The sequence below is a fragment of the Embiotoca jacksoni genome, unplaced genomic scaffold (genome assembly GCF_022577435.1).
Source record: "Embiotoca jacksoni isolate LCO1_2020_lvr unplaced genomic scaffold, fEmbJac1.0.p SCAF_1, whole genome shotgun sequence".
NCBI classification, from domain to species: domain Eukaryota; kingdom Metazoa; phylum Chordata; class Actinopteri; family Embiotocidae; genus Embiotoca; species Embiotoca jacksoni.
The window spans coordinates 24,749,597-24,763,244 of NW_027185229.1; the positions used below are offsets into that span (position 1 = coordinate 24,749,597).

Consider the following 13,648-nt stretch of genomic DNA (forward strand, 5'->3'; position numbering starts at 1 on the left):
CCCCGATCCTTACTGCGTGGCTACCTGTTGAGCGGTCGGTCGTGATGACCTGCTGTTTTAAAACCCAGGAATTGTTCAGGAAGTAAAGTAATTGATTTAGTTTGGCAACAACGCAAAGACAGATGGACAACAACAATTATGTGCCGTTTCTGCATTCAAAATAAATATCTTTGTAATTTGGCCACACATTTTCTTTTCTTTTTTTTTTTTTTTTTGATCTCATTAGGGAAATAACGTACTACCAGAGGTTTATGTACGAGCGTCATGACGTCACACAGACGTACGTACGCTGACGCACTATACAGTAGTCGTCCTCACTGGGTGTTTATTGTTCGAGTCAGGCGGGGCTGCGGTCAACGGCAGGTAAGAAAACACTAATAACTTACCGCTTTCTGCGCCTCGCTTCTTTTTTATTTTTTTTTATTTTTATAGATTTGTCAAAAAGACAAAAGAAACCGACGATGTCGAAGGTTGAACGGATGCGGAAAGCTTGTTAAAAAAAACACAAAAAAAAAAAAACAGTCTCGAGTTAACGTTACGCAAATGGGCAGGCTAGCGTGCTAACGTTAGCGGTTGTAATTAGCCAAACGTGTCTCGGAAGAACGAGCAAATGTTGTTGTTGTTGTTGTTGTTTTTTTTTATCTTCTCCAGGACAACTGTCTCTCGGCGCTGCGACTTTTCTTCCGAGTTGCGGGGACATTTTTTTATTTGGGGGGGGGGGGGCTGAAATGTCGTGCTCGACGGAGGAGGGGGGGGGGGGGAGCTGCTGTCTTGTTTGTGTCGAGTTAACTCGTCAACGTTACACAACAAAGAAACAAAAACAAAAGCGTGGTCGCTGATCAGCTGTTCCGTCAGCTGTTCCATCAGCTGTTCCATCAGCACTTCCATTGTGACACTATAATACAGCTGCCGGCGCAAGTGACACCCCGATGCTGGATGTTTTGCATCTGCTAACTGTCCCGAGCTAATGTCGCTCTGTTGTTGTTGTTTTTTTGTTGTTGTTGTTTTGGAACAGAAGTAAATATACAAAGACCAGATCCATGTCAACAATGGGGGAGATGTAACGGCACAAAAAGAGACATTACCATAGCAAGATGTTATTTAGGGGGCTTTTTTTTAATTTAATTTAATTTAATTTTTATTATTAATTTTGTTTATTAACCTCAGAGACATTAAGTAGTTGGCGAAGTGAGAGATGAATAGGTAAATACCAAAGCAATACCCCACCACCACCACCACCAGATTATAAAAGCAGAATATTGGCTTGACTGCATATTTAAGGTAAATGTTGTAAGATCATTAAATTCCTCAACGATTAGATTATTTATGTCGCAGATGAGGAGACACTAATATTTCTATTTGGGTCACAAAGCCGACTGTTGGTGTTTCTTAAAGTAAATTAACAGGCGGTGACGTCAAATCTGGAAAGTTGTGTGACACTTGACGTTGATCTGAGATGTCCTCTTGAGGACGCTGTGAAAGCACCAACGGTCGTCCCCGCGATATCAAGATATCAAGATATCAGGTCAAAACATTGTGATGTTTGATTTTTTTTTTTTTATCCACATCGCTCGGCACCACACTCTCTCGTCAACAAATGTCCTTCGCGGACGAGACGTCCCTACCGAATACCGATCTTACCCATGTTCTCGCAGGCAGGATGTTGCGGCTACGCTGTAAAACCAAAAATGGGAGCCACATAATGCAGGGCTTGACCCATCAGTCGTGTGTGCAAGAGCTGAAGAGCAAAGTGGAGGAACTGACCGGTATCCCCTGCGATGTGCAGAAGATTATGGTCGGTTACCCGCCCTCCAGCCTCGACCTCCGGAACGGGGAAGCCCACCTCAAGGACTACCCCATCAAATCAGGTATGTGGTCAGACGTCCGAAATGTTGAGTCGATGTTTTAATAACATGTTCCAACTTTTTTTTTTTTTTTTTAAGCTGTAAAAACCGGGTTAAAAATGTTGTCAGGGTTTTAAAATACATTTGTCTTAAATGAATGCGCTGCGGAAAAGTTTTCGTTGGTTATTCGAAGCGGGCGGAGAGAAAAGTCGCCGAGGTTTTCGTCTTCAGCGCTTCGATGCGAGAGCCCCAAATGAAATTCTGCTCGTCTGCGTTGTTTTGAGGCGGAAGCAGAAACGCGACGTAACAAAATGGAAATATAACCTTGAACCCCGCTGCGTTGTTACCGGGCGCGCTTTAAGCCGACTCGTGTAAACGCGCCTCCTTTGCATTTAGATGGAAACATTTCAAATACGCGCGAAAGATTCAGTTAACGGTTGGAAACGTTATAAACAAGGTTACTACGTTTGTCCTCTTTTCTTTTCCAAACCCAAGTCTGACCCGGATGCGCGGTGTCGTGTCGTTGTTTGTGTGTCGTCCTCGACAGGAGACACGCTCATTGTCGAGGAGGAGAAAAATAAGCCAAAGCCTCAGGATCACCCGATCGTGACCAAAGCGCCGCGCCCGGAGGGCCCTCCTGTGCTGGCACGCCGAGTGGTCCCGGCTGACAACTCCTGCCTCTTCACCAGTGTTTATTATGTCGTGGAAGGTGGCGTGTACGATCCCGTGTGCGCCCCCGAGATGCGGGGCCTCATTGCTCAGATAGTGTCGAGCGACCCGGCCGCTTACTCCGAAGCGGTGCTGGGGAAAACCAACGAGGAGTACTGCGCCTGGATAAGACGCGATGACACCTGGGGAGGGGCCATCGAAGTGTCGATCCTGTCCAAGTTTTACCAGTGCGAGATCTGCGTGGTGGACACTCAGACGGTCCGGGTGGATCGATTTGGGGAGGACGCCGGGTACCACAAACGCGTGCTGCTCATCTACGACGGCATCCACTACGACCCGCTGCAGAGAGAGATCCCCGGCTCCGACGCCCCGCCGCAGACTATCTTCTCCACCACCGACGACGTGATCCTGGCCCAGGCCCTCGAGTTGGCGGACGAGGCCCGCCGCAAGCGGCAGTTCACGGACGTTAACCGCTTCGCGTTGCGCTGCATGGTGTGCCAGACGGGCCTGGTGGGACAAAAGGAGGCGCGCGAGCACGCCAAGGAGACGGGCCACACCAATTTCGGCGAAGTGTGAGCGTCGCCTCGCCCCTTCCTCCCCCTCACAAAATAGAACCGCCGCCGATCCCGCGCCCCACACCCGGCAAACCCCGTCGGTCCGTCTGCTTGTATCACCCTCTACCTCACATTATTCGGCGACGTCGTTCGAGAATCTGCAGACACTGTCCAGCCTCTCACCTGCTCAGTATTACGTTTTACCTGCTGTCGGAAACACCGCCGCAGTGCTCCGATGTCATTAAACCACGGCGTTGGTCCGTCACCGATGGTTTGAAATCTGTTTCACTGGGTCACGTCTGCAAATAATTCTTGGGTTCGGTTTCGATCCGTTATGATTACTCGTCGTCGGCGAGAAAATGCGCCAAACTGATTAAAACACCGCTGTACGGCTCTGCAAAGAGTTCCAGACAACCGCTGAGGTTATTTGCGCTGCGATGTGATCCCATTCACTGTTGTCTTAAATGCAGCACACCGAGTTTGACTGTTATTCATTATGTCGGTTACGTAGCATGTTTTTTTTTTTTTTTTGATTTCCTGTGCGTGGATAGATGTCAGAAATTATTCCAATACTGGGATCATTTGGTTAACTTTAGATGTCTGAATTATTCAGGACAACTGGCCAGTGTTAATGCTAAGCTGCAGTCACCTATATACAGATGTGCTCTTCGTGGCTTTCTTTTGAATTCATTGAGCATGGCCCTTGAAAAGTGGAGTTATGCATTTTGAAATACAATGTCATATTGCAACTTATGGTCCAAAATGATCCTAAATACATACATACGTTTTTTTTTGTTGTTGTTGTTGTTGTTTTTTTTTTGATGTTGCGTCATTTATCAGTGAGCTGGTTTTAATTAGACATATAAAAAGTAATGGTGCTGTAAGCGAACATTTTACAAACTTTTGTAGCTCCTGGTTTTTCCTTATGGGTACAGCAGGTTTTCAGGAGTGTCATTTTTAATTCTAGTGTGTACGTTTTTCAAATGTCATCATGCTGTGTGAACTTTTAAAAAAATACACTTCTTTAGTTTTTGTTTAAATAGCTGCATATTTTGAAAAACACTTCAAGTGCAATGAGGCGTTTGAGCGCAACAAATCACGTCGGGAGGCGAAGTGTAAAAACATCTGCATTTAATGCATTTTACCTGTTCAGGTCGATCTTCATTCATCTACCTTCTTCGCTAATCAACATTAAGCAGTTTATCTTTTCATCTCATAATTGTTGCTCTAAGTTGGGTGTTTGAATTCAGAGTAAAGTCACATTTTGGTTCGATATTGAGTGCCACTCCTCCGTTCATGTTTTGCACAACTGGAGCATGTTCTCACATTTTAAGCTCAAAAGTCAAGCATCATCTCTACTGATTCTGTTGATGCACACTGCCTTTAAGGATGAAGTATGCACTTATTTATGTTAAACATCAGGTCAAAAGGTTTTTACTGGAGGATACCCCGAGGATAGGTGTGGGACTGGGTTTTTTTTTTAAATTGTTTTTTTTATATCCTCACTTTGTGCAAACTAGTTATTTTGTTTCGGGCGTCCTCGACGGTAATATTCATCCTAAATTGTTGCCAAAAACAATATGTTTGACAGCAAGAAGCTTGATTAGAACTTTCTTTCCTAATTTTGCTCAGATGGTAGTAGAAGAAAAGGAAAGGAAAAATGTATGAATTTTTGGTTGAACGTGAACCGCTATGATTTCTTACCCCTCATCCGTTGCGTTAGATCGTTTATTTGATTTTTAACAGTGATTATGGATTAATCAGCTTACATTAAGATGAAACTATGAAATGGCTTTGTTGTATTTTTTATTTCCCAAGTTCTCATGACTAACAATAACAATGAATGTTGCACACAAAGCACTACAGAATAACTGGATTTACTTGATATTTTTCAGTGTTGTGTCACAATTAAAAGTTATACAGCCAACAGTTGAGTTTGAGTCATGTTCTGTAAAGTATTTCCTACTTTTAAGTTTGCTCTTGAACTTGCAGTGAAAGTTTTTACGTTTCACATTTAAGTAATACAATCCCCGGCTCCTCCTGTCAACATGCCCAAGTCCTTGGGCCAGACACTGAACCCCAAGTTGCCTCCGATGGCGTACCATCGGGGTTTTTTACACGGTCCTAATCCAGTATCTCTGCCCTCTCAGCCAGCCGTGAGTACTTCCGTAACGTTATGATATCTTGTCATCACGGCAAGGGCGTGACCAAGATTTCAGCATTGGGGGGAATGAAATGCCCGCAGGGTGACCCCACTGCATGAAGTCATCAAAATCAAAATAATTACAACTGATGCCATGATATAAAAAAAAAACTTAGATGACTGTCCTTGGTTGTACTTTTTAATAAACATAGTATAGTGTATATTTATGTGTATATATATATGTATATATATACTTCTATACATATGTGCATTATATATGATATAGTGTCGTCCAAAATATCATAAAACTTTCATACTATAGGATGTTGTCAAAGATTTTATAAAAATGTCATGCTATACCATATTGTCCAAAATATAATTAAAAAGTGATACTATAGCATGTCGTCCGAAATATGATTAAAAAAAAGTCATACTATAGTACAGTATATTGTTCAAAAATGTATAAAAATGTCACACAACAGAATAAGTTACCATGGTGATTCAGCCAGTTTAAAAAAGATCCACCTTCGTGACATCGACAACCCTGGCTTTAGTCTCAACATACCTCGCAAACTCTCGCTTCGTAGTACACCCTCTCAGGTTGTGTCGTCAGTGAGGGGAGTCCAGACTTGAGCGTATGTGTGAATGAGGCGTGCAGAGCGGCTGAGTCCAGGGATGGATGCGTTTGTGTGTTAAACAAACATGGGGAATGACAGAAACAAGAGGAAAGGAGATCAGGGGAAACAAAGGGAAAACACACTGGGACAGACAGGGATCCTGACATGTTGTCTAAAATGTCATAAAAACGTTATATACCATCCTGTAACCGTCATTTTTAAGTGCGGTTGACGAGGAGGTTGGTTGTTGTCTGCCGCTCAAATGAGTCTGATGGCACTGCCATTACTTCTCTGCCGATAAAGTCATGTTTGCCGGTCAGTTTAGGGAGCCACAGTCCGTCACCTGTGATTGGCGGTCACTCGGAAGAGATGCTCATTAATAATAATGAACCTTATGAATACCCACTAAAAACAGCTTGTTCTTGAAATGGTGTTTGTGACTGAAAAACACAAAAATAACTTCGTGAGGATGTCAGGACTATAAATAAAGCACTAGAAACGTTACAATACAAGACCTTTATTATTATTTATTTTTTAATTGCAATTACATTTTAATTTTTGTCCACCTGAGGCAAATGGACAAGTAGTGTGAATATTAAGTAATTCTCAATACTAATAGATACAAATAGAAGGTTTTCATAATGCTCATGATTCATAATTATGAATCTTATTGTGCCCACATCACCCACCTGTCTGCAACACTTATTTGAAATCCATTATGGCAGGAAGTAAACTCCAGTTGGCAAAACAGCTTTGATCCTGTGGAATCATCACGGGATTACACTCCTTAAGTTATTTTAAGGAACATCTACCTTCGCTTAATAGGATTTAAGATTTGTTCACTCACTGTTTGACCAACAGCGACTACTGCTGCTACTAAAATGAGGCCTATAGGGTAAGAGTAGCAATACATTTTACTAGTTTGGGTCCAGTGATGGTGAAATATTTTGAATATTCGATTAAGGCCGACTGGAATCAATACAAACATAATATTTAAATCGCAAGATTTGCTTTTGTGTGTTTTCTTTATAATAAGCCTTTTTCAAGGCTTTACCCCTCCTATACCACACACACACACACAAAAAAGTCTTACAGTCAAAAAGTAATAATCCATGTACTAACACACACCAATTAAACAGACTTTTGTTTGGATAACTAAATCGTTTGATTAACTGATTTGGAAATTGTTTGAAAAATGTAATTCCTGCCTGTATTTGCAAGGCTCTTGTCTTTTTCGGGTTTTCTAATGCTTCGTGGACCCAGAGGTGTAATGAGTTGCGCTAAACCTTGAGATCACCTCCCCCCCCCTCCCCCCCTCCTCCTTGTTTTGTACGGTCTATGCGCACTTAAAATTGACGCTTTATTCAAAACACGTCTACCAAACACGTGTAAACAAATCCGTTATCCACTCGAGATTAACCACAATGGAGTAATTATTTGATATTGTCTTTTAGAGGGAGCAAGAGTTAAGAGATGACGTATTCATTTGAGAAACGAGCCTGACAGAATAGACTGCGGTTGACAAGAGAGAGAGAGTTTTAAAACAGATTACGGGTTGTCGGTACAGTCCCGACGAGGGCACGCGTGGTTTAATGGTAATGCTGCGCTCTGATTGGATAAACGGGCTGAGCGCACATAGTCCGTGCAGGTGTCTCAGAGCCGCGCGCACCGAGTCTTCGGTGAGCACCGAGCGGAGGATGACGCGCTGAACGCCGGACGGTGATTTCAAACAGGTATGTTGTCGACTAACTCCGTTTTTACCGGTTAACTTCAGCTTTGTTAAAGGGAGTTTAAAACACTTTAAACCTCAGCCTATATACATCTTAATTATTAATGTTATTATTTACATACTTATTGGCAGATTAATGAGACTGCATTAAAAAAAAAAATTTTTGTATATGTAACACATTTGGATCAATGGACGTTTATATATTTTGTGGAGACTGAATTTGGGGCAGGTAATCTTCATTACAAAAGCCACGGTGCCAAATGAACGTGGTCCCTGAGGAATCTAAAAGCAGAGCTGAAAGTTCGAGAAAACTTAAGTTGAGAAAAACTATGTGATGATTTTAAACTGTTACACAATCAGTCTCCAACAATGATCAAAGACCATAAAAGCTTGGCTGTTGCTCTTTTACAGCCACAATCAAAATAAAGCCGCAACTGTGTCATTGGACCACAGATTACTGTTCAGAGGAGTTTGACGGTTACATTTATAGCAAACATTGATGACTAACTGCAGTCTTTTTAGTCTGAGGTTTTAGCATGTTAGAAACCTACGGGTAAGTCTAAAATACTTGACCAGTATCAGAATGTAAAAGGTTTTCAGTCGCTGGTGAGCCCAGATTACGTCAGGTTAAGTCACAATAAACGTTATCTCCGAGTTTCAGCAGTTCGGATTCAGATCCTGACCCGCATGCTGCAGGACAGACGAGGACAATTACATATTGGCCTCGGCAAATGGGACTTTAAAACTTTACAGGGACAGGATGACATGGTAAAGCAAGAACAGTGAACAGCAGTGCTTTTGTGCCTCCTCTGGTCTGTCTGGCCGCTCTGGCCTCTCAGGTGTTGTAACTTATCCAAAAGTGAATTTCTTTTCACCAGGATCAGACAGGGGTCTCTTTATTCTAAAAAATTCCAGCTCTATCTCTCGCCTACAGTGCCAGTTTTAGTAAAATGGATTTGTTCCCTAGAATTAGTTTGCCCTGGTAAAAAAAAAAAAAACCTCACGATCAAATAGCTGCTATAACAACTATTATTTCAATTTTAAAAGGCCATTCACAGGAAATGGCGCATTAGGGAGATGCTTTTATCCTCACAGCTTCAGGAGCCTCTTCCTATATTAAACCAGCTAAAACTACTGAGCCTCTTTTCTCTGGAACAACAGACATCTTTAGCGAACACCTTATAAATGTCCAAGCAGGTGACTGTTACAGTAAGACAACATGGTCAGAGGGGATATCATATAGCTCTCAGGAGATCATTGCTGCTGCCCTCCACTCCCTCTGAAACTGATCCAGTGAAAGAAGATTAGGAGTAGCATGTGTGCTGTAATCCAAGTCACATGTAGTAAGAGGACTAGTTCGATATCTGTCAGGAACACACCGGGCTATGATAACCTGCCATTCTTCGAGGCTGTCCGATCATCAGAAAGCTGACGTGCATGTGAGACACACCGATAGCGGTTGATGAGATGTAAATAGCTTTGTGTAAAACTCTAGATGCTTTACTAAATACATGCAACGTCTCAAACAGCACTGATGGTTTTAGCCAGTGAACTACATATCGTTTGGCAAGTATGCACTCCTTTTTAGATGTATTTTGAGGCAGCTACTGGTATCCTCTTTCACCAGTAAAGTGTCACACTGAACTTCTAGATTATCTACCACAGTTCAAATCAAGTAGGTTCACATTTGTTTTTTCTTTGCATTGTAATGCAGGCGTGAGCATGGATTCTTTTACAAACTTCTTGTGAGCTTCATAGCCTTCAAGCAAACAGCCTTTACAAGCTATGTTATCGGAAAATAACACCTAGAGGAACACTATGTGGAACATGTTTGGATGTTGTGACAAAATTAGGGAATTTGCATTAAATGGCTGCATTTTTGCACCAAATAATTTTGAAGTATTAGGTGCAAAGAGAAGAGTTTTCTAAAACCGTCCATCTAAGTATAATCAAAACAGAACAATTATTATGTAATGCAATGGATTACACTGTATAGTGGAAGTTTGGATCGGCAATACGCAGCCCAACCACGCTGCGCGTCATTTACTACTGTAGCATTTTAAATAGCACAGGACTTATTGTAATTCTTGATTGACATTACTCTGTGTTATCTTTACGTTTATTTACACGTTGTATTTATTTAGTGATCTGGAGATGTCTAGACTCCTGTGGTGTCTCAAATTTGCAGCTCACTAGACTCCAGGCCTTGTATTGTTAATTAGTATCTGTGCACTTTGTTATATTATATTTATCAATTATCGAGGCACCAGGGTTTAAATTCCTTTTAAAATAAAAGACAATGTCAAGCCAGGGCCTCTTGTCCCACAGAAAAAAAATAGACTTGGTCAGAGCTTTGAATTTTTTATAATATGCCTGATTAATTTAGAGAAAGTTCAGTGAGGAAATATGCATGTTGCTCACTGTTAATAAATGTTGTGGTCTGAGTTATGTCAACCGTTTGTCAGACCCCGTGGTCGATGCTTTGCTGATCAATACGTGGATTTTGGGCCATATAGAGTTTTCGTATGCTGTCGATGAGAATTGAACTTAGCTTCTTTTGCCGAGTACGTATTATTATGAGATTTGGTATTGAAGGGCAACAGGTTGTATTTATTATTTAGCTGTTATTGCTGTAGTTTCGATTGATCATTCGCACAGTCCAGGTGTAAAATTTACTCTAAAAAAACGTATTTGAATGTTTTTCCAGCAATTTGGACTGTTGCTAATACTGATCATGAAATATCAACAAAATAGCCATTATAAAATAAAATGTATTAAAAAGTGGATACCTTTCCACACTGATTAGAGATTACCGTTCCAGATTGGCACTCGATACAAAAGCTGCCGCAGGGTATCAGCTAAAACACTGACAGGATTTCTTTGGAAATTTGCCAATCTGGGTATTTAGGTTCCTGTGGAAAATCCTCCACAGGGCCATTAAGAATAAATGGCATGGTGAAAATATGGAAAACATCTAATATGGTCGAGTAAAAAGACTCCACTTTTGAGTCCTTTTTCTAAAGAGTATTTTCACTCTGCCAAGAGGAACAATGTAAGTTGTAATTTAACTCTCCATTTTACTTCCTGTTCACAGAAGGAAACAACAGTCTGTGCCGCTAACCTTGGACAAGTAGACCACTAAGATGCCCAAAAGCGATACCTGGCCAGGCGGCACTGGGCTGGAGAAGATGAATGGCATGGACAGCGCTGGCAGCTGTGACAGCGTCGTCAGTGCCAATTCTATCTTTGTAAGTAACGAAGATTTCCTTCTTAAATCAGAGAATCTCTGTATTTCTTCACCAACTCATTATAAAAAAAAATTATCAAGACAAAATAATATCAGTAACTGAGAGCTGGAACATAAAAGTTTAAAAGATGTTGTGTCTATTGTTCTGTTTAAAAAAGTGTATGTTTTGGGATGTCTCATTGTGGAGTTATTTGAAAGTAAAAGCTCTGCTTTTATGTATTTCAGAGTGATGATAGTCTGGAGCACCTGTCTGCTGAGGAGAAGGCTTGTCTCATGTTTTTGGAGGAGACTATTGAGTCTTTGGATACTGAGGAGGATAGTGGACTGTCCAACGATGAACCTGACCAACTGCGCAGACCTGGCAACCTCGCCAGCAAACTGGCGGACCCGTCAGCCTCCGTAAACAAAAACAAGCTCAACGGTGAGTTAATCTCAGGGACCAGATGCAGAATTAGACAAAGTAGCCAGCGAAACACGTTTATGAAAGGTAGGTTGTATCTCTAGTGACACACATGTACTCGTTTGTCTTTCAGGTTCTCAGAAACATGCTTCAAAGGAACCCATCAGAGAAAATGTTGACGTTAAACTTATGCAGGGCTACTTGGTTCCTACACCTCTCGTTATGACAAACAGTCCTCCACGTTCTGCACCGAGCACTAAACCAGGAACTCCTGCAGATAAAATCTTTAACGCTCAGCTTCAGGACACATCGAACAACAGCAAACCCGGTCACAACCAGAAACCAGTCTCTCCAACGGTACCTTTAGAGGGTCATGTCACGATACCTCCTCCCACAAAACCCAGGGACTACTCATTTAGGACAGCTGAGGGTCCTTTACCTAGAGGGCCTCTGTCCTATGATGCACTAGTTTATCTGCAGAAAAGTGCCTCCACAAAGAAGACCCCATTATGTCCCGCAATTGATCACACTATAGACTCGGACAAGCACTTTCCTCCTCCAGTGAAACACCTGAGCTTTGGAAATCTACAGAGATCTGACAGATTCCACCCAGAGGTTCCGAAGCCTAAGGCGGGCCTTCCAGCTGTGGCCCCGAAGCCCAAAAAGATCCCCTCCCACATATTGGTGAAAACACAAAATGGAGGAGCAATAACCTCAGACTCTTCATGCAGTGTCAAGCATGCAGCAGATCCTGAGGTGGTGAGACTGGAGGCTCTGCAGAAGCTGGGCCTCCTGAAAGACCAAGAGCCAGAAAATGAAGCGGTGGCCCTGCTGCCTCACTCTAAATCTCACTCGTCTTTGGACCCAACACCAAACAGATTCACAAGAGATCCATCTAACTGTAATCCATCAAGGAACCCATCGTTTTGTTACGCCAAAGGTCCCACAGAGCCCAAGAACAGGCCTCTGCAGAGCAGTGCAAGCTTCCATCACGACTCCAGGCGCGACCAGCAGCCCGTGTTAACGTCACATTCTGCTCAGTCCAGCAGATTGAAGCCGGCCGGTCTGCCGCGCTCTGCTACCCTCGACAACGACAGAAACACTGGAAACTGTCCCGAACCGCAGCACATCACATCATCCAGGCCAGCGGAAACCACCACCGCAGCTCAGCCTGTACCCCACAAACCCTCAAACTCAATAGGATATACTGTGATGGTGGTGCCTGGGATGGGAGCCGATCGAAAAGAGGCTCTCAGAAAGCTCGGACTGCTCAAAGACTGAACCCGGTAAACAGCAGAACTCTGCCTGCATTACGGCTCAGAGAGATTTCAAGAGTACCATCAGCTTACAGAGAGTTAGAGCATTAACGGGGAATCTGGCACTTGGCACTTTGGAAAACCAAAGCAGAAGAAGAGGACCATTTAAAAGGCAACACCGGCACTTATAATATAGAACCTTATATTCTCACTCACTTAAGCAGGTATTTTTTTTTTCTGCAGTAGGTTTCAAGAGTAACTGAAATTCACCTTACACATTTCAAACCCCCGTAGCTCTACATATTTGATGAAAAAGGTATGTCAATGTAAAGCAATCAAATCCAAAATCTCTTATTTTTGTTTGTTATAATGCGTTTCAGTTAGATATGATGCGATAAGGAACGACAGGACTCAAAGTCAGCCAAAGAGTAGAAGAGGGTGTATTCAAATCAACACAGTTTGATTGCTTCATAATTCACAGACGTGCCTGGAAGTGGACTGCTGAGTTCATTTCTTGGATCAAACCCTTAAAGACGCAGATCAATTGCAGCTTTTTAATATTGTGAAACATTTTAAAAGTGTTTTGGGGTGATTTTTCAGTTTTTAGTAGCTATTTCAAATACATGATTATTAAGACCTTGTGTGTCAATAGTTCATCTATTCCTTTCTACATCTATTTTTTACTGTATACATGAGTTACATGGTCTTAAAAACATGTCCATGGAACTGCCTTTACTGTCTAAAAGCTGGATATGTTCATCCAGAATGGAAAATAAGGATTATGTAATTACTTCTATCTAATCTCCCATTTCCATAAATGTCACTGAAAATAAAAAAAAAACAATCTGCATTTAATACGTTGCAATTTTAAGTCTTTGTGTTCACGAATTGTAAATATACATACGTAACTTGTATGTATACTGTTTGAGTCCACGTGCTTCTGTACAAGTTAGAAAATACAGCCAACATTTTGAACTTCACAGCCGTGTTTCCTAAACAGTTACTTCGGATGCTCCACGTAGACTGAAGTGTGATTTGATTAACTTGAGCTAATCCACAGACCCCGTGGGTCAAACCTTCATCTCCGTAAACCTGCACAGTTTTCACCACTGTGCTTCATGCAGCGCTCCTGTTACAGAACAACTATCAGCAATGCTACTCATCTTACACGCCGCTCGGATGATGAGAA

At 42.1% G+C, this 13,648-nt stretch overlaps 2 protein-coding genes across 3 annotated transcripts; both read left to right on the forward strand.

Moving 5' to 3' along the window:
* The first annotated feature begins 323 nt into the window (after window positions 1-323).
* On the forward strand, window positions 324-4,994 carry yod1 (YOD1 deubiquitinase). Of its 2 annotated transcripts, XM_069149478.1 has the most exons (3): window positions 324-363; window positions 1,656-1,868; window positions 2,392-4,994. In XM_069149478.1, the coding sequence occupies exons 2-3, from the start codon at window positions 1,661-1,663 to the stop codon at window positions 3,087-3,089; spliced, it is 906 nt and encodes a 301-aa protein (XP_069005579.1). In that variant the 5' UTR covers window positions 324-363; window positions 1,656-1,660; the 3' UTR covers window positions 3,090-4,994. The 2 variants fall into 2 exon arrangements, with proteins under 2 accessions (XP_069005579.1, XP_069005570.1); XM_069149469.1 differs by lacking the exon at window positions 324-363 and having other exon boundaries at window positions 781-1,868.
* A 5,633-nt stretch (window positions 4,995-10,627) lies between these two features.
* On the forward strand, window positions 10,628-13,302 carry LOC138199957 (specifically androgen-regulated gene protein). The gene is made up of 3 exons (XM_069152287.1): window positions 10,628-10,804; window positions 11,029-11,224; window positions 11,337-13,302. Exons 1-3 carry the CDS (start codon window positions 10,700-10,702, stop codon window positions 12,482-12,484), a joined length of 1,449 nt encoding a protein of 482 aa, XP_069008388.1. The 5' UTR covers window positions 10,628-10,699; the 3' UTR covers window positions 12,485-13,302.
* The last annotated feature ends 346 nt before the right edge of the window (window positions 13,303-13,648 follow it).